The sequence below is a fragment of the Lemur catta genome, chromosome 6 (assembly GCF_020740605.2).
Source record: "Lemur catta isolate mLemCat1 chromosome 6, mLemCat1.pri, whole genome shotgun sequence".
In the NCBI taxonomy this organism is placed as follows: domain Eukaryota; kingdom Metazoa; phylum Chordata; class Mammalia; order Primates; family Lemuridae; genus Lemur; species Lemur catta.
The window spans coordinates 22,616,794-22,644,201 of NC_059133.1; the positions used below are offsets into that span (position 1 = coordinate 22,616,794).

A 27,408-nucleotide genomic window follows, 5' to 3' on the forward strand; every position below is an offset into this window, starting at 1 on the left:
ATATTAACAGGAAGAAGGGGATAAAAACAACTTGATCAAACTGACAAAGATAAAGAAACTAAAGTAAAATAAGTAGTAAAGACAAAGTAAAATGTAAGGAATAATAACAGCAATAGTACTACCATTTTTTGCATGGCCCCTACGTGTCAGGCACTGTGAAATACGATATATAGTTTATCTCATTTAATTATTCCAAATATATAGGGTAAATAGCCCTATCCTCATTTTGACAATAAGGCATTAGACTTTAAGATCTTAAATAACTCCCAAGATCAGACAACTAAGGAGTAGTAATGCCAAGATTCAAGCCTGGGCCCTTCAGAGCCTGAGCCCCCATCTAAGCAGCTTATTCTGCTCTCTCTGCCCAGCTTTCCTGTTTCTGCTACCTGTATGTTAGTCTTCTTTCCACAGCACTGTCCACTAGTTTATTTTTCTTCAAATATTTCAAAAGGATCTAACATTTACTGAGCACATACTATATGCGCCAGAGTGGTGCTAGGTGCTAAGTGCTTTATTTTCATTAGATTTGTACCTTGACTAAAGAATATTTCTTGAACCAAATTTTTTTTACAAAATTATGTGTGTTCACCATGGAAGATTTAAAGGAGAGAGATAAACAAAAAGAAGGAAATAAACATCATCCATAGTCAACCAGCCAAGAATTGTCTCCGTGAGCAGTTTGGTATAAATCCTTCTTGTCTTTATTTTCCAGTGGTATCATGATGCATAGTATGAATATGTGGTAATTTTCTGTTTTGTACATTTTCCAGTGTAGTGTGAACATCTTTCCATTGTATAAAAATTACTCTGCTACATCATTATCAGTGATTGCATAGTAGTCTACTGGATGAATAAAGTTTGAAAGCACCATGACTGATTGATTTCAAGCACTGTGCTCGGTGCCTGGGATATCAGGTGGACAAAAGAAAATTGTGGCCTTAAAAATTTTATATTCTGATGCAGGCTTCAAACAAGTACACTGTCCTTAACAACCAATGTGAAGAGTGTTACAATAAGAATAATCAATTAGAAGGGGGGTGGGCACCTCACCCAACCTTGGGGATCAGGAAAAGCTTCTCAGAGGATATGATGTTTAACTGAGAGCCAAAGGATGAACAGAGTTAGAAGAAGTATATTTGTGTGGAGGGAGAAGGATGTGAGGGGTGGGGTTTCTGGGGTGGACTGTTCCAAATTGAGAAAGTAGCATTTGCAAAGGTTCTACAGGGATTCAGGGTGACTGGAAGGCTGGCTGGGAAGAGGGAGGGTAGGCCTGGACCACATCATAGGAAGCCTTTTAAGCCAAAATAAATGGAGAACATTTATTTTAGGGACAGACTAGGGAAACAGAATACACAAAGGTCATGAAGATAGGAAATCAGAGAGGGAGGGAGGAGGAAACTGAGAGAATGCAGTGCCTGAGAATCCAAAAGGTAAGAGAGCAGAGCTTCAGGAAGTTGTGACTGATTTGCAACAGCAAATGCTGCTGAGGGTCAGAAAATTATATGGTGGAACTGTAAATTAATTCCGTGGTGACCTCATCAAGATTGGGTTCTCTGGTCCAAATCCAGGCTAAAGTGAGATAAGAAGTGAAGGGGAGGGGAGAAAGGGGGTCAGGCAGAACTCCCCACCCCACCCCCAGGAGTCTGGCTGGAACTGGAATAGGGTGTTCAGGTGAGAGAGGCTTAGGGAGGGTTTACTTTGTTTAGTTTGGTTTTTTTACTGGTGCAGATTTGGAAACATTTACAAACTGAGGGAACAAAGGAAAAGGACATATTGAGTAAGGAGGGAAGAATATACGTGAGAAAGGAGGCAAAGCCTGGGAAAGTTCCCTGAGAGGGGTGGAAGGAAGGGAGCTGGAGCCAGCAAGGCGGGAAAGGCTGGCGGCTTCAGCAAGGGGAAGGCTGCTCCCCTGACACAGGAGCGAGGCCAGTTGTTTTTTGTTCATGGACAGTACGTTAAGCATTTTTAAAGATATAAGTACTTAATGGCATCAATTATAACCTAAAAGACATAATGTGTTTTTACAAATTCCTCTCCAAAACCTTCTTTACCAGTTTGTCATAAATTTTTTTTTTTTTTTTTTTTGAGACATAGTCTCACTCTGTTGCCCGGGCTAGAGTGAGTGCCATGGTGTCAGCCTAGCTCACAGCAACCTCACACTCCTGGGCTCAAGCGATCCTCCTGCCTCAGCCTCCTGAGTAGCTGGGACTACAGGCATGTACCACTATGCCCAGCTAATTTTTTCTATATATTTTTAGTTGTCCAGCTAATTGCTTTCTATTTTTTTTAGCAGAGATGGGGTCTTGCTCTTGCTCAGGCTAGTCTCGAACTCCTGAGCTCAAAGGATCCGCCCACCTTGGCCTCCCAGAGTGCTAGGATTACAGGCATGAGCCACTGCGCCTGGCCAGTTTATCATAAATTTAAAGAAGCTAGATAGCAATTTAGTGGATTAAAAAAAAGTTTTATTTAAGAAATGTACTTGTATTTTGTGTTTATGGGATTTTTTTTCAGTAAAGTTGCTGAAATATAGAGTAATTTTAAAGTAGATTATGTGGGTATAATTTTAGTCTAAATGATTATCTGGATAAAGCTCAATAACAGTTTAGAGCAAGTAGTGGTTACACCTGTTATAATTACTATAATCAACTTCATGCTTTATTCATACATAAAGACCATCCATACGTCACACAGACTTTGGCACATGGTAAGTGATGAAAAACTATTTGTTAAATACATGGAGCCTGAGTATTCATAAATATCGCACCTTTTAAATGCCCTCATAAGAGAACCTGCCTGAAAACAACTTTAATTTATCAGTTACTCTAGGACAATATATGTTTAAATGTTCTTACCAATTCTCATTTTTATTTTGGCCAGTAACAGGACATGAGGAAGATAGATATTTTTCAAAGGTTGTAATGGACTTGCATATTCAGTATTTGATAAAGGAAGTTCAATTGTTTCTCCCAAATTTAGCATCTATAAAACAAACATTGCAATGAGCAATTAGTTAACGTGGTTTGGAGCAAGAAAAAAGACAAAACATAAGTTTTTAAGTCTTATGGACACAAAAGTGTTCTCACCTGTTCAATAAGAATGTTGTGAGCTTGAGTCAACAAATTGGATTTTTCTGTTTTTAAAAAGTGAGAGTCCTTGAATTTCTCAGCTTTGGTAAAGTCATCCAGCAAAACTAGACTTCTTGCCAGGGTTAACCAAGATCGAGGAGAAATAAATTCATTTCCTTCAAGCAAATGTACTATATCCTATTAAAATAAAATTATTCCATTTTGTAGTACCATTTCCAATTCACTAAAACAAGAGCTGGCCATGTTGATTGTTATGCATTCAGTATCTAATGGAATTTAAAATTTTTTCTCCTTTTGTTCTAACTGGGGTGCCTCCCTAAATATAAATGTGAACAAGGTTTCCTTCCTACCTGAAGGTTTGTTATGATGTCTGTCTTTAAATGCTTTTCTTGTAGGCCAAGGACTACACCTTGCATCAAGAATTCAGCCTGTAGCTCCGTGTCATCTGCACTTTTTGCCTCCATACATACTTCATTGATGAGGCTCACACAATCTGTCATATCGTTCTCTAAAATAAACAAATGTGGCTGTTTAAAATGCATCAAGAAAGTGATAAAGTATATATGTGTAATACCACTGATGTTCCTCAAAGAAATAGTGTATAATATCAAAGAATGTGAAGATATTAAGACAGAAAACAAATAGACTCTACACAAAACATGGCAAAGAAATTTGTCGTACTTTGGGGGAAAGTATTAATACCTTAGGATATTCCAGTGCTATAAAAGTAATAACAACATTACATGAAATAATTTGATTTGGGAGATGGATAGAGATGGGTGAAGAGAAAGGTATGCAAATAGGTAATTATGAGTCACTTCGAGAACATTTGTTATGTGTCAAGTTGTGATCTAAGAACTCTACATATTTAACCCATTTAATTCTGACAATAATCCTGTGAAGTAGCTACCATTATCTCCATTTTACAGAGCAGGAAACTGAGACACAGGGCGGCTAAGAGACTTGGCCAAGAAAGATTTGGCCAGGAAGTAGCAGATGCAGCATTCGCACCCAAGCGGGTAGGCTCCAGAATCTGTGCTCTTCACTTCTACTTTTAGCCACTGTCCCTGAGGACAAGAAGACCTGGGCATTAGTATTTTTAAATCTCCTTGGGTGTTTTGCATATACTGGTAACATAATGTGCCACTTTCAATGGTACAAAGGACTATTAAAAATGATTATTTTTATTTAATAAACTGAATTTTTAATTTTGGAAACAGATCAAGCTAGAAAGTGACAAAATGTTACCATTATAATAAGATACATCCTAATAATAAAATATATCCCCCTTCACCTCTGTAAAATTAATTTTTATGAACACATTGACTAAGAAAATAGGATATTTGTACCTTTCACGATTCCAATGCCACGAATCTGTGCAACAAACGCAGTCACCAGTGCTAAGCGGCACCTCAACCACAGATGAATGTTGAAATATTCTCGGGCATTTAGGGAAATAGGGTCTAAAAACTCATTATCATCTTTATTTTCAGTGGTCTAAACAATATTAAAATGATGGTTATCTTTCCATTTAGTAATATCAAAGTTCTAGGCTAAGACTAAGTGTAAGTTAAGAAAAGCATCTGGCATCATTTCACAGCATTAACATTTTACATTTAGAAATTATTCTTGTGCATTCTATAAAACACAAAAAATATACAAACAAATAAATAAAATCATCCACAAGCCCACAATCTTCTATTAACATTCTGACATACTGTTTTCAGCTTTTCTTTTCCCTCTATACTCATTGTTGAAAAATAGTTTAGTAGTCTAAATTTTTTATTGCAAGTTACATTATCAGCTGTCTCCACATCATCGAAAGTTTTTGTAAACATCATTTTAAGGGCTGAAAGTAATAAATAATATTCACTAATGTTTATTTAGTGCTTATTATGTGTTAGGCACTGTGCTACATCCTTTATTACATTATCTTATTCAATCATCCTAACAGCCAAGGGGAGTTCTTATTATTTCCATTTTACTGAGACCTGGAAAGCTTAACTATCTTGCTTATACTCCAAGGTATTTTGGCAGAAGTGGGTGTTAAACTTCTGTCTTCCTGAATTAAGAGTCCAGAGTTTTAATCCACAGTGTGACATTGCTGTGTGCTGCTCACATTCCAAACATGTATATTAATTGATTTACCACCCTCGTTATTACACTTTACACAGGGGTGGTGACTGTCCAGAGCTACTACTGATAGGGAGATGCAAAAGGAGCTTTTTCCAGTGAGGAGTCAACTGTAGACACTTGGGAACTTTAAAATCATTTAGAAGAACCCCCGCTTGTTCTAGGAATTTCCTTCTGTGCATCTCTGACAGCTCATCATGACCAACCAATCGGCAACACCTGCTATCCAGGAGCAGCTAATAGGACTTGAAGGGGCTAGAGTGTGGGCAGACAGGTGGGAAGTGCAAGAAGAGAAGGTCGAGCTGTTCCTGGAAACAAGAGTAAACAGTGTGCAGAGGCCCGCGGGCAGGATGGTGATTAGAATGGCCACATCAAGTACCCGAGGAGTCTAGTATTTAGATTAGCAATACAGAAAAAAATGCCCATCGATATAACTTAATCTTTCAATGCTAACATTTCTTGTTACTAATAAAAAGTCAAGTCACACTTAATCAAAATCAGGGTTTCTCAACCTTGGCACTACTGACTGATATTTTGGGCCAGATAATTGTTGTGGGGGGCTGTCCTCGATATTATAGGATGTTTAGAAACATCCCTGGCCTCTACGTAGAAGATTCCAGTAGCACCCCCTCTAGCAGTGACAATGAAAATATCTTCCGAGACTGCCAAATAGCCCCTGGGAGGCAAAATCAACCCTGGTTGGCAACCAAATTGTTCTAAGTCAATTTTTAGAATTAGATTGCTTTTTTAACACTTTTATTGCTTTCAATATAGAAAGGAATGAATCTCTATTTAGGACAATTAGTTTTGCTAATGTAATATTAGAGATTTTATTAGTAATGCATGAAATAATGAGCAAGGGTTCTATGTGATGAATTTTTATTTTAATCCCAAACAACCCTGTGTTGTTAAATTACTTGATCTTATCAAAGTCCAATCACAGAACCTGTGACACCCATTGTCCATATATTTGGGAGCCTTAGTGGAAGAATCTAACTACCAGGAATCCAAAGCAGGAAACAGCACAGGTGTCTCATAGGCAACGCTGAGGCAAGAAATTCAAAAGTGGAGTGAAGAGCAAGTCTTGTGAGACAACTTTATTTGCCAGGTAGATCATATCGAGACAAACTATACTGACACATCTGGATGGGACGTGAGTGATTATTGTATCCAATTCCATCAGTTCACAAATGAGATTACAAAATTTCTAAAAGCAAATTTAAAGGACTTCCCCAAGGTATGCCACTTAATAAATAGGACTTAAAAACTGATCTTTTTACTCTGAATTCAATGTTTTTTCTACTTTATCCCTTTGCTTCATACAAATAATTAAACAATGTCCTAGCATACCAATTGCTATTACACAACAAGTACTGTGAGGATAAATGTTAAATTCATACATACAGATGTTCCTGGAGAGATGGGAGTCTCTGCGTCATCCTGTACTACCTTCTTTTTAAAAAGTTTTGAATCCTGGAGAAGTTGAAGTGTGGAAACTACTATTGCTGCACTGAAATAGAGAATATATTTTAAATGTTATTAGTATTATACTCATGGCATTTGTATGTTATTTCCTAAGTCTCTTTCTCCAGAAATTTTTCCACACCCCCAACTACCTCCAAACCAGTCAGGTGACCTTTGTGCATGCCAATAGCACCCTGGTCTTAACCATTCACTTGTACTTATCACACTATTTAACTGTCTGTATATTGCTTTACAGCTAATTTGTCTTATTTCCTGTTGAAACCCAGAATCTAAGCTGGGTGAGGTGGCTCACACACCTGTAATCCTAGCACTCTGGGAGGCTGACAAAGGAAGATCACTTGAGCTCAGGAGTTGGAGACCAGCCTGAGCAAGAGCGAGACCCCGTCTCTACTACAAACAGAAAAAGTTAGCCAGGTGTGGTGACTCATGCCTGTAGTCTCAGCTACTTGGGAGGCTGAGACAGGAGGATCGCTTGATCCCAGGAGTTGGAGGTTGTAGTGAGCTATGATGATACCACTGCACTCTAGCTGGGGCAACAGAGTGAGACTGTGTCTTAAAAAAAAGAAAGTAAAAAGAAACCCAGCACCTAGCATAGTGACTGGGACATAACAGAAACAAAAAAATATTTTTAAATGAAAATGAGCAAATAGAAGAATAAACAAATGTTTTCAAGATCTAAAACAAAATTTATTGACAATCTCATTAACAAAATGAGCATATATATGTTTTACATACATCAGAATGTAATTTCAGCTTTTTGAGTTATAGAACTGTGTTGGTTACTGCTATTCACTTAGAAACTATTAAGCTAATTTCAGTGTATAGCAGTGCCAGAAGGGTGGTGTACCAAATTAAGAAAATAGAGGCCAGGAGATAGGAATTCTCTTTACTTCCTGTTGCTCTCTATATAAAATTTGTACGCACTTTAAACCATTATATCGTCCTCCCCTGTAGAAAGATAAATCTATAATTGACATCACACTTCTTCCAAATATTTTAATGATATATATTAAGAGTTTCCTTCTTTTGAAAATCTATTCCAAAATAAAATTCAGAATACAGAACGACCTGTATACCTGAAGATGTTCATCATAATGTTGCTTATAGCACAGAAAAATTGGGTTAAATACAGATGGACAATATAGCCATCCCATTCCCACCTGATATCTCCACTTGTATAGATAATAGAAAGTCACATTTTACAGGTGTTAAGAGTTGAATTTTACCAAATTAAGGACTCAATACCCTTCAAAATAGCAACAAAGAAAATAAAATATCTAGGAATATATTTAACTAAAGAGGTAAAGGACCTCTATAGAGAGAACTATGAAACACTAAGGAAGGAAATTGCAGAACACGTAAATAGGTGGAAATCCATACCATGCTCGTGGATTGGAAAAATCAACATTGTTAAAATGTCTATACTACCCAAAGTAATCTATAGATTCAGTGCAATTCCTATTAAATTACCAATATCATTTTTCACAGATTTAGAAAAAATAATTATACACTTTTTGTGGAATCAGAGAAGACCCCGTATAGCAAAAGCAATTTTAAGCAATAAAAACAAAATGGGAGGTATTGATTTGCCAGACTTCAAACTATACTACAAAGCTGTAGTTCTTAAAACTGCCTGGTATTGGCACAAAGGCAGGGATGCAGACCAGTGGAACAGAACAGAAAACCCAAATATAAAACCATCCTCATATAGCCATCTAATCTTTGACAAAATAGACAAAAACATACTCTGGGGACAAGAATCCCTATTCAATAAATGGTGCTGGGAAAACTGGATAGCCACATGTAGAAGACTGAAACAGGACCCACAGATTTCACCTCTCACAAAAATCAAATCATGGCAGATAACAGATTTAAACCTTAAATGGGAAACGATTAGAATTCTAGAAGAAAATGTAGGAAAGACTTACAGACATTGGTCTAGGCAAAGAATTTATGAAGAAAACCCCTAAGGCAATCACAGCAACAACAAAAATAAATGAATGGGACCTGATTAAATTAAAAAGCTTCTGCACAGCCAAAGAAACAGTCACGAAAATAAACAGACAGCCTACAGAATGGGAAAAAATTTTCGCATACTATACATCAGATAAAAGACTGATAACAAGAATCTATTTAGAACTCAGGAAAATCAGCAAGAAAAAAATCAAACAATCCTATCAAAAAGTGGGCAAATGACATGAGTAGAAATTTTTCAAAAGAAGATATAAGAATGGCTAAAAAACGTATGAAAAAATGCTCAACATCCCTAATCATCAGGGAAATGCAAATCAAAACCACAATGAGATACCACTTAACTCCGGTGAGAATGGCCTTTATCAAAAAATCCCGAAACAACACATGTTGGCGTGGATGCGGAGAGACAGGAACACTCATACACTGCTGGTGGGAATGCAAACTAGTGCAACCCCTGTGGAAAGCAAACAGATACAAGTAGACCTACCATTCGATCCAGCAATCCCATTATTGGGCATCTACCCAGAAGAACAAAAGTCATTCTATAACAAAGACACCTGTACCCGAATGTTTATAGCAGCACAATTCACAATCGCAAAGATGTGGAAACAACCCAAGTGCCCATCAATCCACGAATGGATTAGTAAACTGTGGTATATGTATACCATGGAGTATTACTCAGCTATAAGAAATAATGATGATACAACATCTCTTTGGTTCTCCTGGAGAGAGTTGGAACCCATCATATTAAGTGAAGTATCCAAAGAATGGAAAAACAAGCATCACTCACCAGAAAATTGGTTTCCCTGATCATCACCTAAATGCACATTGGGGAAGGATACCAATTGGATATCAGACTGAGACGGGGGGGGGGGGGGGCGGGGGATGGATGTATGCCTACATGATAAGTGCGTTGCGCACTGTCTGGGGAATGGGCATGCTTGAGGGTGCTGACTCGGGGAGGTTGGGGGGGAGGGGATGGAGGTATGACTACATGGTGAATGCCAGGCGCACTGTCTGGAGAGTGGACATGCTTGAGGCTCTGACTCGGGGGGATGGGTGGGACATGGACAGTGTATATAACCTGAGCCTTTGTACTCCCATGAAGAGCTGAAATAAAAAAAAAAGAATTTAAAGAAGAAAAAAAAAGAGTTGAAATTTGTCCCCCCCACAGAAAAATTATGTTGAAGTCTTAACCCCCATACCTCAAAATGTGACCCTATTTGAGAATACGTTCTTTACAGAGGAAATCAAGTTAAAATGAAGTCATTATGATGGGCCCTAATCCAATAAGACTGACTGGTATCTCTATAAAAATAAGAAATGTGGAAAGAAACAGACATGCAGAGAGGGAGGATGAGAGGAAGACACACAGGCAGAAGACGGCCTTCATCATGTAAAGGAGTGATGCATTCACAAGCCAAGGAACAACAAGGATCGCTGGCAAACACAGAAGCTAGAAGAGGCAAGGAAGGATTCTCCCCTAGAGCCATCAGAGTGAGCACAGCCCTGCCAACACCTTGATTTCAGACTTCTGGCCTCCAGAACTGTGAGACAATAAAATTCTGTTGCTCTTAGGCACCCAGTTTTTGGTAGTTTGCTACGGCAGCCCTAGCAAATGAGTGACAATAGGATAAAGCAGACCCTTGCTTTTCACCACCTCCAACCCAAACCTGCTCCTCATCCATGTCCTCCCCGCCAGACACAGAACCCAGCAGTCGCCATTGTTTCGTCTCTCCAACTCACACTGCGTGTTCAATCCATCAGCTTCACTTTCAAAATACAGCTCCTCACCCCTCCACTGCTAGCACCTTCATCCAAACCACTATCATCTCCAGGCTGGACAACAGCGGTAGCTTCCTACCCAGTCTCCTGCCATGGCTCTTGCCCCTGCAGTCCTGGTCCCCACACAGCAGCCACAGTGATCTTTTCAAGATGTAAATCAGATTTACATGTTCCAGAGGCCTTCCATGTCCCAGGACGGTGGTCAGTGAACCACCTGCTTTGGGTCAGTTACTGAGGTTTCTGACCTAGTATATGTATCAGTTTCATCAGTGTCCATGGATGCTCATGAGAAGGTCTCATCTATGTTTCTAGGCTCTCGGAGTATGTATATATGCTCAACATTTAAATTATATTTTTAAAGCCCCCCTTTTTTTGGTCAATGTGTTGTATTAATATTAAAAACTGAAAGTATTGTGCTAACATTGGCCACAGAAATTTTCTCTTTTTTTCCGTCCAACAATCCTTTAGTAAAAAAAAATGATGACAGCTGGTATTTACTGACTGTTGACCACCTGTCAGGTGCTACATTAAGTGCTTTCTGTGAATTAATTCACTTATTCCCCACCACAAATCTACAAGGTAGATACAAGTTGAGCATCCCCTATCCTAAGTCAAACATGTTCCAAAATCTGAAACTATTTGAGCACCAACATGATGCTCAAAGGAAATGCTCATTGGAGTGTTTTGGGTTTTGAGTTTTGGGAGTTGGGATGCTCAAACTGGATAATACAAATATTTCAAAATCTGAAAAAATCCAAATCTGAAACATTTCTGGTCGCAAGCATTTCAGATAAGGTATACTCAACCTGTACTATTGTCATCCCTATTTTCCAGATCTGAAAAGGGAGACACAGAAACGTTAAATAACTTGCCCAAAGTCACACAGCTAGAAAGAGGAGCTGGGAACAGAGCCCAGGTCATCAGCCCCAAGCCTGTGCTCTCAACCATTATGCTATGATGCCATCTCTGTATTTTCACACTTCTAACAAGTTTGGTTTTGTTGATATTGGTATGGTGTTGGCAACATATTCGCAACTGCTATATAGTCACTGTTGACTGTACCTTTTATCCATATAAAAGGTTCTTTGTGTCTGGTTCAATGCCCTTTGCCTTACATTCTACTTAGGATTATAGTAATATTGTCACCCTTACTTTATTTCTTTACCTTTTATTAGTATCTTTGATCATTCTTTTATTTTTAAAAATGTCTAGAACATTTTGACAGTAATTTATGATGCAATTTTATATTTATTACTTTGAGTAGCATTCCTCTTCTGTTCTCCTGAGAAAAGCATCAAACATCCCCATCCTTCTGGGAACTATTTTCCTTCCTCTGCCTCTCCCTCTCCTCCCCTTAGTTCTTAGTGGGGGCTTCCAAGTTCTTTCGTGACTCTGCCTCTTCAGCCATGGAGCTTGGGTCCAGGCATGGGTACATGAACCAAGCTGAGCCTACCAGAGCACTTCTTCAATATCTGAACCTGGAGCAAGAGACAGTCTCGATCTCTCTCTGTGTCAACTGGTGGCATTAGCAGCCTTGATCTAGTGGCAGACATGTGCCCAGCTCTGTAGAGAAAGCCAATTAGATCAAATAAAGCCAACACATAGTCTGAAAGAGATAAGATGGAATGAGAGAATCCCAGGAACACCCAAAACTCTGATCTCAGTAAATCCTCACCCATCCTTACTTCTATCTTCTCCTGCCTTATAGTCATATGAATCAGAAAATTTCCCCTTTTGCCTGAGTTGGTTCAAGTTAGGATATGTCACTTGCTATCAAAAATACCCTATCGAATCCAGGGAACTTTGACAATTTTACATTTATTGCCATTATAAACATGCCTTGTTTTCTTCTATTATTTTATGCTTTCTAGGTTTATTATTTTTCCTTTGTTTTATGTCTTTTACTATAGAACTACTTTGCTTTTATTTTCCACACTGATTTGAGAAATATATATTCTGATGTGTGTTTATATGTATATATATTGTTTTTGGTTATTTCTAATATTTTCCAAAACACACTTCTCCATTAACCCATCTTAAAAACATAATTTTTCTCTATTTCCCAAAGTACAAAATGAAACAATGTGTTTTCATTCCCCAAATACAAGATAAAGAATCTAGTACTCTTTCATTGCCTTACTCTCCCATGTCCACTTGGTTATTATAATATGATATATCATCCCTAGGTAATATTAGTTATATTTATGGTCTATCAGCTTCTTCAGAAATCAGTTGTTACATTTTCAAACTTATTATCACTTAGACTGAGCACAAACCAGCTCCCATGCCCACAGCTAGTCATTTTTATAGAACAACTTCCCCATTCATGAGTTCTTAATTATGAGATTTATCTCTTTTGTTGGCTGGAGCAGTTCTTCAAGTTCCCATAAAGTGTCGAAGCACCTACCCAGGTATTTGGATAATGAACCCCTCTGAGTTATGTGCTGAGTGAACATTGAGCGCCAAGTCTTCCTTCTTTTTTCCTGGCCAGGATTTCTGCTCCTTTCAGGGGATAAAGTGGATATAGATTATCCCTTGTGGTTATTAGTCCATCTTTATCTGTGAGTACCATTTAAAAAAAATTTCCCACCTCTTGCAAAAGTTTAATTATTATCCCTAGTTTTCAGTACTATTAACGCTTTTGCATTTTTCTGTCTTCATGGGTCCTCATATATTTCAACAGGAAGTTGGAAGAAAAACTATCAGGAAATATTCTATTTTCAGGTGGAAATTGGTACTTCATTCATTGCTTTAACTTCATTTTGTAAGAGGATGATATTTTTCCATGTGTTTATATACTAGTTATGATTTCCTCTTTTGGATGAAGAGTTTATGGTATTTGACCATTTCACAATAGTGTCTTTTTATCAATTTTGTCAGTAACTTTATATAAAATTTATATGAACTATTTGTCATATTTAATGCAAGTACAATCTTGTTTTCCTAGGTATTGTAGTTGTAAGGGGTTTTTTGGTTATACTTGCAAAAATTAAAATTTTGTACAAATTAAATCAGTGGACATTTTTCTTTGTAGTCAGTTCTAATTTTAGAAATATGACTCTGTAGATATTCCATTATTTAATTGTATTTGCTTCTGCTTCTTAAAAAAAAACTTTTTAATTCATCTGGGATAACTTAATTTGTAAGAATTTGTATGCTGGAGGTAGAGAGTTCAAATCCCACCTCTGCCATGTATGAGCTGTGTGATCTTGGGAAGCCCAATTATCAATCTCTTCATCTATAAAACAAGAATGATAAAAATAACAGGGCAGACTTCATGAAATGAGATTAACTGTAAGGATTAAATGCAATCTTTCTTCTTTCACTTGTTCAAAAATACACATTGAGCAGCTACTGTGGGCCAGGAAGAAATCTAGGGGCTATGGATATGGAATAAACAAGCACTCCTGCTCTTGTGGGGCTGACACTCTAGTGAGAATGGGGTGTGCTTAGCAAATACGAGTGCTTGGCAAAGAGATGGCACATAATGCATGCTAGCTATTATTATTCTTATTGTATTGAGTTGGCCAGAGGAGATTTGGGGGTGCGGGGACTAAATTGATTTTTTTACAGTTGTTAATCAGCATCCCAACCTTTCAGCAATTATTGAATTTTAAACTCCCAAGATTTTGCTAAGCTATTAAAATAGTTTAGATATTTGTAGAATATTTTCTAAAGTATTGTTTGGGATTATCTAACCTGTTTTTTATTTAAAATAAAACAAAACAAACAAGCAAGAAAATAACAACAAACACACCACGCAGTCAGTGTGTATATAGATAAGAAATTTCCTATCTGCTCGCCCTTCCTCCCTCAAGGCTCTACACTTTCCTAAGGTGCCTTGTCTATTCAGTAGCTTCAGAGGTTCGCACAGCACAGCTACTAGAGGATTCTGGAAGAAGAAAATGGTGCTCATTCATTCTTCTGATCCTGAAGCCCAAACTCTGATTTCAAGAGAAATGAGGTATGAGGTTTGGCATCTTGCTGATTCGAAAATTTAATGAATAAAATATAGGACATACCAACCCACCTGGAAATGCTTAGTTGCACAATGGAAAATTTCTAGGTTCTCTAGTACACTAGATAGATGGACAGTATAGGAAGATTATTCACTGCCAACCGGCTATTATAAAATCCCCAATTTTGTGTTCATTCTGACACAAAATTAACCATGTTTTCCCATTTAGACAATAAACCAAATATAAAGAATAGGAAAGAACACGTATTTAAAAAAAAAAAAAAAAAAGAGAGGATTTTGAAATAGAGAGGCAGCCCTAGAAGTAGAAATGCAGTTTGAATAACTTTGATCCCATTTATTTCTTATTAACATTCAGAACAAAAATGGTCAGTTTGTTCTCATAAAATCCATGCAGCTCACTCTACTTGTCACCTTAGGGGATGTGCCTTTCAATTTCCTTGACACATAATTTTATTAGAAGTATCATGAAATGTCAAGCTAACCATCATCTGGAAAAGGGACTGTCCAACACTCTCAGCAGTACCCAAACAGAAGCTCGTGGGGGGTAAAGTTCACGAAAGAAAAACCCATTCATCTTGACAATAAGCTTTCCCTGAATGACAACTCTGCTCCAAAAAGGCAATAACATCAAAGTTTCTGCAGGTTTTGCCCCAAGGGCCAGGTTCACGTATTTAAAGAGCGATTCTGATACACTTGCACATTATTTGCATATGTCTATCACATCTTCAAATTAAAGTTCTATTATGACAGTCCCTTTTGTGGCCGTTTTGTAATTTTTACTTTCTCATTTCTTTCTTCCTGCCTAAAGAAAAAAACAATCACTCATATTCCCCATACCAAAAGGGTATAAGACGCGTAGAGTACCGAGAGCCAAGGAAAGAATGAAGATAAATGACGAATATTTTCTAGGGCTGCTGTTTCTCTCTGAGACACAGTTTGGAGAAAAAGAATTCTATAGAAAATTATATGGTAAAAGTTCCTTCTCCCTTCAAAATCCAACGGGGAAAATGGTATATTATTATGCTAAGCCTATTTTACCATCAACTGCCATTGTATCCTTAAAGATAGCTATAAATGTGACAATACACTAAACCAGTGGTTCTCAAGAATTTTGATCTCAGCACCCCTGTACATCCATAAAAATTATTTAGAATCCCAAAGAGCTCTATCGACACTTACCATATTAGAAATTAAATTGAAAATATTTTCGCTTCCTTAATTCATTTGAAAATAAAAATAATAAACTTCTTACATGTTAATATAAATAGTACATTTTATACAAAACTATATTTTTTAAAAAAATTAATCAGCAGAATGTCATGTTTCTCTTTAATGTCTGGCTTAATAAGAAATAATCTACTTCACAGAAGACTTTCATATCTGCTTCTATACTCAGTCTTTTGTAAAATATTGCTTTAGTTGAAGTATATGAAGATTAGGCCTCATACACACAGGGGAAAAATATTTTAACAGCTGCTTCAAATAATTGTTTTAATAGCCTTCTTTGATACTACACCAAAGTAATATCAAAGTGATAACTATCATGTGACAAGTGATAATTTCTGGAAAGTCTGTTGCAATGTAGAATCTAATACCCCATATTGATGAACTTTTCCTATGTTACATTAAAATCTATTGGTCTATCTTGTTGACTGGGATTTTGTAACATCATGAACCAGTCATTTTGAAAATATTTTCTCCTTGAGTTACCCAGATTGCCCAGATATTGAAACATTTCATTATACAATATTTTTAAAAAGTCATGTTTGTTAGTATTACCATCAATCTCACAGGAAAAAATCTAAGCGTTAGAAAACTGTCCAGCTCATGGGGAGCTCATAGTGGCATATACAAGTTTTCCAAAATTCTGATTTCCTCATCAAAGTTCAAATTTTATCATTGGCAACAAATTCTATCAATTTTCTCTAGAAGTGGCACACTCAATTTGCTCATTTTTAATAAAATGTCTTCCAAATACCCAAGTTAGAGTAACCATAGTTTGTCAACTGTTTTTTCAAATAAAAATGGTGTTCCATGAAGAAAGCAGCTTGTCCAGCTGTCAATTCAATCACACATGTTCTTCCCCAACACAACCATCCACTCTGACATGCAGGAGACGTGCCTAAGAATACTTCCCATTTAACATTCCCACAGAATATTAAAAATATATATCCAATGACAGGGATTTATAAATGTAACCAATTCTACTGCTTCACCAAGGGCATTCTTAAGTACAATTGGCTTTTTTTTAATTGCAAGTGTGTGGGAGTGAGAACTATAATGATTACTAGTATAGTTTGGTGGTGCTGCTGCTTTGATTCATGGTGAGGCGCCAGAAATCTTAGCCATTGTTACTTTGCAGCATCAATGCAAAGAACACAGTGAAGGAGGCAAATGATGTCTTAGTTTCATTATTAAAATAGTTCTGACCTCACAAATGTCCCCTGCCCAAGGGGTCTGGGAGACACCCCCAGAGATCTACAGATCACATTTAAGAATCACCACTCCAAACATACTTTATGGATTTTCACCATTGCTTAGAAACCACAATAATTATAAATCCCCCCAAATCTACACTGTCATCTAGATTTAGATGTGGTTCATGATGGAATAGCCTTCAGTCAGGCTCATACTGATAAGATGATTGTATATTTCTAATCAAAGCAAAGAATTGATTTCTGCTGAATTGATTTCCTCTTTGGAAAACAAGCAAGTAGGCTTCTCCTGTGCACAGTGAATGACAATCTAAAAACATTAAATTTAACTCCGCCTTCAAATTCTGAATCTAATAGAGTTTAATGCATGGAATTTCATTATAAATGAAGAAAATTAAGGAGAGAAAAACACCAAATAATATTTTTCATCTAATTTGATAGTTTATTATTTTCTTTCAGTGACTATACTTTTTCATTTCCAAAATTTCTATTTGGCTCTTTTCCAAATTCATCTGTTCCTTTTTTTTGTTGTTGTTGTTGTCTTATTCTTGCTTTATAGATTCTCTTCCATCCTTCATAATTTTGAACAGTTTATTTCTTGGGCTGTGATGTCTGCCATTAATGTGTCTGCTAACTTTCATTTATGGCTGTTTCCTCATTTGCTTTCTAATATTTGACTTTGTGCTATCTTTAGTGGGAGTTGTTTTCCATGGGAGTCTTGCATTTCCTGGGTTAATTCCTATAAGATAGTTCTGGTTTTGCCTCTGCTCCAGCCCTATGATGTCTGGACCAGTTTTAAAGTTAATTTATCAGGGTTTCTGTATTTTATGGGTGGTGTCAATTTGGACCCCACAATTGCTAATGGCATCGGCCTTAGGAACCGATTTCTCTTGGGTGACTCTTTTCCCATCTACGCTTTCGGTGAGCAGCCAGTTTCCTTGCTAGCCCCCAGAGATTATTCTGGATTCCAAAGGTAGAGAATAACTTTATTCTGTACTAGAGAAAAAGAGAATACTGGACTCCTGCTCCACAGTGTGGATTACATTACACATTACATCAAAAACATCACATTTTTCCTCTATTTGGGCCCTTTTCATTAGCATCCAGTATGTCATCTCTCCCATCTCAGCACCAAAAAGAGGGAGCAACTGGGCTTTCTTATCTGCTTGCCCAGGTAAGGGGCAGAAGGAGAAGGGGAGTGGTGGGCTTGAAAGCTGTCAGCCATTGAACATCAAAATGGAGTCACTTTTTATTAACATTACAACCACACAACTTTAAAATAACTCTTCCTCCTCTTCCAACCTCCACTCCTGATATTATCCATGGCACTTATTTCTGGCCACACTATATAACTTACTTACTTATTATGTTTATAGTTTATTGTCAGCCTGTTTATGATTAGAATGTCAAATCCATGAGGGCAAGGCTTTTGTCAGTATTTTTACATACCTGTCTACATTGTATGTATGAATATTGGGATACTGACACATGCCAAGAGCTTAGAACAGTGCCTAGCATATTGTAGGTGCTCAAAATTATTTTATGAATAAGAAATTTGCGCATTACTAAGTGAATCATTATTGAACATGTTATAAAACCTCACGATAGAAGTGTTTATCACAGATGGCATAAGGAAATTCTTGAAAGTATATTTCTATATTATTAAATAGGAAAAAAATCACTCCAATAGTATTATTTTTACTATTCTACTTAATTGTTTATACATCTGTGAGCATATGGATACTGCTAGATCAGAGCCAAGCAGAGAGAGAGTTAACAGGTACTGGCTGAGTAAATGAATGAATCAATGAACAAGCTAAATGAAAGCTGTGACACTGAGTTGCAGCACATTTAAATAATCAGCCACCTGCAACAGTTTCTTAAATGGTTCAGCACAACATAGTTCAGAAGATGTTACTTTTTCAAAATATAGCTTGTTTTTAATATTTTTATTCAGTGTTTAAGAAAAAAATACTTCATAGGTTTTATTTGTAAAAAGCTATAAGGAATTTAGGTTTGGTCTTTTTTAAACATAAATTAAATATATAAAAAAATCAAAGCACTGTTAATTTGTTCATTCTATATACGACATGAAACATTCTAGCTATGTGCTTTAATAAAGCAATTGCTTTGTTGAGAACTATAGTTTTAGGTGTGATAATGTACAAAAAGTCCTCTGAATGATAAAAAGCAAATATGTTATGGATCTAGGAATGTGTAAAACTTGCATAAAATTTAAGCATATTTAGCAAATTATGGTGAGGAAGAAACACTCTTCCAATGTATACCTCTTCTGAGCATGAAGAAGACTCACCTGTATGCTGCCCGGTGTCTCTGCAGGGCGATTGTGGCCAGCTGGAGTCTGGCCTCTACCACAATCTCCAACTCGCCGGCAGAGCACTGAGAGAGGTTCTGGTGGCCTTGATGCTCTATCTCTGACACAAGGAAGTTTAGCCTGTCTTCAGCTTCCAACAGTAACGTTGACTAAAGAAAGGACAGCACACAATCATGTAAGTTCAGAAATAATACAAATAGTGTCTCATTCTTAGTTATCAAATATTTTTCATGTACTGAAAGATAACAATGAAAGGAAGACCAAAAAAGAAACCTGCACCTAATCATCAGAGAAGAGCACAGTGAACAGGAAAAAGGCAACAGAACATGCAGAGTATGGGCAAGCGTAAGCATGTACAGCAGTGACCCTGCATTGTATGCACAGCCATGCTCATTATTCACAGTGCTATGTTCTGTGAAGTCATCACAAATGCTGGTTAGTGGATACTGAACCATTGCTCCTAGGGGAGATACAGAGATAGATTCCTGCAAGCCTCTGGTCACAACATATTCATCAACTGCTCAATATACAACCTTGTTTGATATGTGTTTATATTTAAGGATACATTATTTAATATATATTATTGATTGATTTTCCTTGAACTCACAGCCAATAGCACAGTAACTAATGTCCGCACAAAGCTTATCTAACACACATATATTCTCTGTAAGGCACATCAGTATTAAGCATTCTCGCACTTAGAAACACTAGACAGCACTTCAGCACTATACTTAAGGGTCATTTTAAATCGTGAAATCACCAACAAAAAAAGCACAAAAATTCAAAAACTGTGGTACGAAAATAGATCGTGAAAAGACACTTGTTTACACAATGAGAGCTGAAACAAAAAGTCAGAGTGTCACCTTTTCAACCTACCTGGGAATGTGCATATTGAGCAACTCAAATTTTTCTATGCTCTGGGTGTATCCACAAATAACAAAAAAGGTGCCAAGTATTGATTCTGAGGTTACAACTAAACTTTAGTGGATAGACAAATTAGCAAACACATAATTTGGGAATAATGAGGATCAGCTGTATTTCAAGTTAAACTATGGTCACCTAACTGGTAATGTGAAGATAATAAGATTTTGCATTAGACAATCAGTAGTAAACAGCAACCCGACAGGGCAGAAGATAAGGGGACTAATTAATCATTTAAGCTATGGGTCTCTAAAAATTTATTTGTACAGAGCAGGAATATTATATACATAGTAGGGAAATTTAGGGTAATGGTTAAGAAGATGAATTTTTGAATCAAAAAGATGTAGGCCCTACTGCCAGATCTATATTTTATTAGTTGCGTGATGTTAGTCAATTTCTTACACTTGTCTAAGCCTCTGTTTTCTCATGGTTCAGCACAGCATGGTTCAAAAATGATTAATACCTATATCATAGAGTTGTGAAAATTAAATAATCATGCAAAATGCCTGTCATGCAGCAAGCACTAATAAATGGTAGCTGTCGTTGCTGTTGTCATCATTATTATTAGGAAATGAGGAACACGGCATGGAATACTCATATTCCATCAAATAATGAATCATATTTTCTGAAGCACCTTAATCAGGTTGTAAAATCAAAGGCTGGTACCTCTGGATATACTTTTCTCATGGGAGTAAACTCCATCCCTGGCCTCAACCCACTCTAATTTATGCAAGAAAAGAGAGCTGGTCTGCCACGAACAAGCATAACCCTGAGAGTGGGCCTGTCCAGGGCCTAAGATTGAATTTTGGTAACTGTTTTACCACAGTTTGAAAAAAATTTCAAACTTACCTTTAATGTGGTAAGAGCAAACTCATCTCTTGAAAGGTGACAAGATGAGCCTCCATTATCCTTTAAATATGGCTCTATAAAGACACAAAATTTTGGAGGACAATGGATATCTGTGGTTAATTTAAATATTAATTCTAGTTTTTAAAATTCATCATTCATGGGGAAACTATGCATAAGTTTAATAAATAAAAAAACAGCCACAATGATCATTCAAAACATATTCCTATATCAAATAGTCCCTAAATTTTATACATTTGAGGGCTTAGACTGATTCCCACAACAAAATCAAACAATTCTGAAAGGATCTTTTGGATACCTAAGGATGTTATTCAAGTTTTCAGCTACTAATACAAAGTAGTGGTTTCTCTTCTGGGGTCCCAGGACCCCTTAAGGCCTTCAAAGTATTTTGAGTCTACCAGATATTTCTCACATTTCAATAAGATCTCCTTGGATGCATTGGTTCTGCTGATACACAAAAACCCCTCACTTTAAAAGCAGAGAGTGAGGGCATTTGGAACAGCACAATCCATAGCAAATATTTCTTTCAAAATTTCCACCCACAATCCAAAGCCTGTCCTTATTCTGAACTAGGGAGAAGTGAGAGGATTTAGATCACAGTCTTTGCCTCCTTCAGTCAACCTGGTTTCTAGACTATGGGAGAAGGAAATAAACCACAAATCATTTGACTAGAAATTACCGCAAAAATTGTCCACCTAAAGAGATTAAGTTTGACAAATGGGAAGAATTCTAAAATAACATGGAACTTAACACACCTGACTTCTTCTCCTCTTCCAACCCCAAGTTACCTGGCTCTTTCCCCAAATTAGGAGGCCCTGGATCTAGGGGTCAGCAGGGGATGGGGAGGGCTTGGGTTTTGGGAAAGGCTCAGTCGGAAGACCTGGGACTGCACTTCCTTGCCTAGGGAGAAAGTGAGAGTGAGAAAGAAAAAGACAAAGAAAACAAATGCCTGGAAGCTGGTATAGAAAAACCCTGAAATGAGTATGAATATATAAGAGACACTAGGAAAAGTCTGACTCACAAGTATTCATGAACTCATATGTAATAAAATAAACTTGGATCCCACATAAGTGTCTCTGGTGTCCTTGGATCCCCAGAAGATAAAGAAGAGATGGACAGATGAACCATCCAGAGGTTAAGAGATCCAGGAGTCCTGATGCCTTAGCAGAGATTGGTTATCTGCCTGCTACTCCACACCTTGCTGACCTGACCTTCTATCCCTGTGTAGCTGATGGCCAAATAGACAGGAACCCCAGTGAGATGACCAGGAAAAATAATAGCACCTCTAAGAAGACTTATGGTTCAGACCACTCATGTTCACTTGTAAGCATTCTCCTCTCCTTCCTGAGCACCTGGCAAGGCTATACTTCTTGCCTCTTTGCATTTAGATAGGGGTCTTTATCCAATAAAGAGCTCCAGACTGAGGAATTTAAGAGCTCACGAGCCACTCCACACTCTGTCTTTTGCCTTTCTAGGCAATCACCATCTCATGTTTCAGATGATGCACCTACAACATAGTGTCACTTGGGCATGTGAGAGGCCTTGTAAAGTACAGCTCCTTGTCAATCCCAGCAAGAACTAAACCTTTGCTGGGTTAAGCCATGAAATTTAAAGGCTGATTTGACTATATAAGCCTAGCCTGACTTATACAGGGGCTCAGTAGCCAGGCAGAGGAAATTCAAATGGGAAACAGAACTGCTAGGAGCAATCATGACAATTTGAACACAAAATAATAAGAACACTTATGGAAGTGCAGGGAGAGCACAAAAAATGCTCTCTGGAACTAAATGCTTTGTCAATTGCAGATTCTTTCAATGTTCAGGGAGGTATCAGGCAGATGTGCTTCCAGCAAAATCCTTGATCTAAAAAATCAAGAGAAAAATCTTACAAACCTCCACTCAAAAAATCAAATTATCAAAAAAAAGAAAAAAGAAAAGAAAAAGAAATAGATCTCTTATTTGCACCTCTGGAAGCCAGAGGACTAGGATTAACATTTAGAAATACTGAGGACTGCAAGGACAGAAAATCTAATCATTTAATTCTTAACGGGTAATGATATATGTAAAAGTTAGTGCTAAATAAAGTTATTGAAATAGAATGGGCATACTGAAGGAGAATTCTAATAAGAGTCTAGAACAAAATCAACTAAAATTAGGAGCTGGGGGTCCAGTGAGGTGGTCTCATCTGCAGGAGGAAAAAGGAGGGGAAAAGGAGGAAGTTGAAAGTGTTTCAAGGTCTGTTATTTGGGCGGAGTAGCTTGGTAAGTAAACTAGTTGCTAAGTTATTTGCAAATGATAGTAGCGAATGTGGGCCTAATTGTGAGCTCCAGGAAGGGAAGATAAAAATTAAGGGCATAAAATCTGAACAAATGGGAAAATATATTATGTTCTTGGAAGGGGAGACTTAATAAAAAATGTAAATTGCATCAAAATTAATATATGCATTTTAATGAATTCCAATTAAAAAGCCAAAAGTATCTTTTGTCTTTCGTTAATGTAATTTTCTTGTTCAGAATCAGATTAAATTATCTTTGAAGTACACAGGTCTAATATTCCTAAGAATGTCTAAGGGAAAAAGGAAAAAGTGAAGGGTGAATGGTGATGACCTTAACAAAGGTATTAATATCTTTCTAGATCGTTATCTCTGGAATCATGAATCCAGCAATACTTGAACCCTTCTGGAAACCACAACCTGTTGGCACTACCAGGTTTTCACCATTCCCTTGACCCCGCCTCCCCTTGCCATCTCTTTATCCCTACTTAACCAGCGTTAGTTTCTTAGTCCATCATTTCACTCACCCTCTTGCAAACAGCTTCAGTTTAGAGCACTCACCTGGTCCAACCTCAAGCCCCATCAAATCCAACTCTCTGCCTACCCTACATCTGCACCCCTGAATTTTGATGTGGCTGGAGAAAAACCACGATGACTTTTCTCATAGCTGCACAGCAGACCTGCTCCATTTCCAGAGTCCATCTGTCCTCCTGTTCTCTAAGGCAACTACGTTATCCCTTCTCTTCTCTCCTTAAATCTCCAATACTTCCTCTTCTATTCTTACTCTCAGTTGACACTCTTGTTTCCTATTCCAATAAAGAGACAGAAGAAATTAGCAAATAACTTGCACACATTCCCATAATACATCTATCCACCTGCCTGCGTGTAAACCTATACACTCCACCCTTCAACTTATCATTAGGGGTGAGCTTCATGCCCTCATGCAGGGCCAAATCCTTTATTTGTGTACTAGTTTCAATCCCATCTTGCCACCTAAGGGTGTCATGTTAGATATCCGCCTACCCCACACCTTGCATCATAATTTTTTCCCTCTTTCTATTGAATCATTTCCATCAACACAAAAACAGACTTGTATTTCTTCATTTTTTTAAAAGAACCTCTTCTGTCTGCTTTACCAGCCTCCCAATTTATCTCTTGCCTTCACAGCAAAAAGCCTTGGGACTTACTGATATCCGTTCGCTTCAATTCCTCTCCACCCATTCTGTTTGGAACCCATTCCAGTAAGAGTTGGTCCAACTAAATTTATCTTCTAGATTCTCCATTGATATTGTTTTTCTTCAGTCCAACCTCCATCTTAACTTGACCTGTTGATTTGATCGATCACTCCATCCTCCTGAAAACACCCTGTTCTCTCATCCCTTCTCAGTCCCCTTTGTGGTTTCTTCCTCAGGTTTTGGCCTGTTTATGTTGGTGATCTCAGACATCCACTCCTTCACCTTGTCTCTTCTCCATCTACATTCACCCCCTTGGAGATCACATGCAGTCTTGGTCCTTTAAGTACCACCTGTAGGCTGAGGATTCTGAAACGTTTCTCCATTACAGACTTCTTTCCTGAACTCCAGAATCATACATCAAACTACCTACTCTTTAGTTCCATGCAGGTGTCTAATAGGCATCCCAAACTTAACATGTCCCAAAATGAACTTTTGATCTTCCCTTCCAAATCTTTTTGACTCTACCTTCAAGATGAACCCAGAATCTGGACACTTCTCGCCACCTCCACTTCTAGTACTCTTGTTGAAGCCGTCATAAGCTCAACCTGCATTTTTCAATAGCCTTCTAAAAGGAAATAGGGTTATGCTATTAAAATTATTCTCCCCTTTACTTCCCCTAAACAGAGTTGGCCTTTAAAAACTTGCAATTCTTCCTCTTAAAATTTTTCAGTGGCTTCCCAGTTCACTCAGAATTAAAGCTAAATTCTTTATTATGACCTTGTAAGCCTTCCATAATCACTCCATTATCTCTCTGCCTTCATCTCCTAACACTTTGACCTTTGTTCACTTTGTTCCAGCCACACTGGCCTCTTGCTGTTCCTCAAGCATGTCAGGGTCTTTGATAATTGTTGTTTCCTTTACATAGAATGCTCTTTCTCAGAAACTCATGCGTCATTCCCTCTCCTCTTTTAGACTTTTGTTCAAATACCTCCTTAGTAAGACTCTTCCTGACAACCCTATTTCAAATGGCATCCCACTCCCATACTCCCTAACCCCACTCATATGTGGGAGCTTAAAAAAAATTGATTTCATGAAGTAAAGAGTAGAATGCTGGTTACCAGAGGCTGGGAAGGGGTGGGGGGAGGGAAGATGAAGAGAGGTTGCTTAATGCTTATAAAGCACTTGGTACTATGTAGCCCAGAGTCCATTTTTTCACTTGATTTATTGCCTTTTTTTTTTCTTGGCTGTAGTCTCAAGTTTATTAAAATATTACAGCACAGAGAAGATTCAAACGGCTCCACGTGGTGTTTTGAAATTCATCCCAACTGTAGGCTGAGTGACCTGCAGGTTGGACAGGCTGCCAAAGTCCAAAAGTTTCAGCATCTCCTTAGTGTCAGGATCTATTTCAATGATATCCTGATCCAGAGCTGAGACCTCTGGGACATAGTTATCTCTCCTCTCTCTCTCCTCCTCCTGAAGCTTGATGGAGATACCTCTCACTGGGCCTCTCTGAATCTGCTTCATCAGATGTGTGACGTAGCCCGCTATCTTGTTGCGGAGCTTCTTGCTGGGAATAATGGCGATCTCCTCGCACACACGCGGGTTCGTGTGGAAGTCATTGCCCAGATGCGTGTAGTACTTCTTGATGATGACCCGGGCTGCCTTCTTCATGGTTTTGGTGCGAACGCGGCCCATGTCGGCGGGTCCTCAGTAAAAGAGGAAACAGGAAGTATACTGCCTTTTTCTACTATAATAATGTAAGTTTTAAGAGGGTATTTTTGTGTTTATTTTCACTGCCACATTCTCAATTTCCAAACAATATTGAGATAATAAATATTTTATTATTAAATATTAAATCAAATTTACTGTTGTATTTATACAGGAAGACAGAATAATCAGAGGTCCAGATAGAGAACTAACAATCATTCTATTTCACTTAACATAGGCCAGGCACAGTGACTGACATCTGTAATCCTAGCACTCTGGGAGGCCGAGGTGGGAGGATTGCTTGAGCTCAGGAGTTCAAGACTAGCCTAAGCAAAAGTGAGACCCTGTCTCTACTAAAAATAGAAAAATTAGCCGGGCATCACGGTGATCCTGTAGTCCCAGCTACTCAGGAGGCTGAGGCAGGGGGATCCCTTGAGCCTAGTCCTTGCCTCAACTCATAAGGTTAGTGGTTCCATGCCAAGAGAGACAGCCAAGATGATGTGAGGCTACTAGTCCTCTCGATCAAGCACTCAGCTCAAGTGGGGGTGTCACTCATAGAGAAATGCACCATTGTACTCATTCCCAGCTGCAGAGATGTGGCTCAGAGATTTTGCCTGAGGAGAGAACCAGGGCTTAATACAGAAAACTCCTCTTCCCAAAGGGACTGATTTCATTTGCTTGGAGTTCAAGTCTAACAGTGCTCTCAAAGACAATGCAACTTATGGTAAAAGGCGTTGGGAGGAGATTGGTAGATTCATTAGATATATGGGCTAAACTGTAGGTTGACTAGTTTGCAGGAGAGAACTAGGGAAAGAGAAAGCTGGGAGGAGTCTCCCTGGGGTCAAATTTCCAACACTGACTTCAGAACTATCCCTTAATTGCATTAGTTTGTAGAGCAGTTTATGCCCCAGGGCATTATTGAAAATAACAGTGTAATCAGCCAACAATTAGTGGAACTTAACAGCTGGGTAGTGTCTGTGAAAGAGATAGTCAAAGAGAGCCAAGCCAAAATCACTGTCATCCCAGGGTGATTGTGTGGAGGTGTGGAGGTCCAAGGCTATGCCCCTGGGGAGCAAAATCAACTGACTGGGGTAGGGGAAGGGCAAGGGCACCATAGATAACCTAAACATACCCCCATAATATGCTGAAAAAAAAAATGCAGGAAGAAATACACAGCAGTAAAAATAATCCACCCAGTCACTAAGCAAATAAACAAACAAATAAAAATAACAAGCTCTACTGGGAAGACAGAAAC

The 27,408-nt window shown here is 37.9% G+C and overlaps 1 protein-coding gene across 1 annotated transcript in view; it reads right to left on the reverse strand.

Moving 5' to 3' along the window:
- CFAP54 (cilia and flagella associated protein 54) overlaps window positions 1–27,408 on the reverse strand; it is a 281,353-nt gene that overhangs the window by 88,966 nt on the left and 164,979 nt on the right. The window contains exons 50-56 of the mRNA XM_045553185.1: window positions 20,983–21,056; window positions 19,192–19,361; window positions 6,624–6,729; window positions 4,436–4,583; window positions 3,437–3,594; window positions 3,084–3,263; window positions 2,853–2,979 (exon numbers count right to left, since the gene is read on the reverse strand). Coding sequence (XP_045409141.1) covers window positions 2,853–2,979; window positions 3,084–3,263; window positions 3,437–3,594; window positions 4,436–4,583; window positions 6,624–6,729; window positions 19,192–19,361; window positions 20,983–21,056 — 963 coding nt within the window. The remainder of the gene's footprint in view (window positions 1–2,852; window positions 2,980–3,083; window positions 3,264–3,436; window positions 3,595–4,435; window positions 4,584–6,623; window positions 6,730–19,191; window positions 19,362–20,982; window positions 21,057–27,408) is intronic.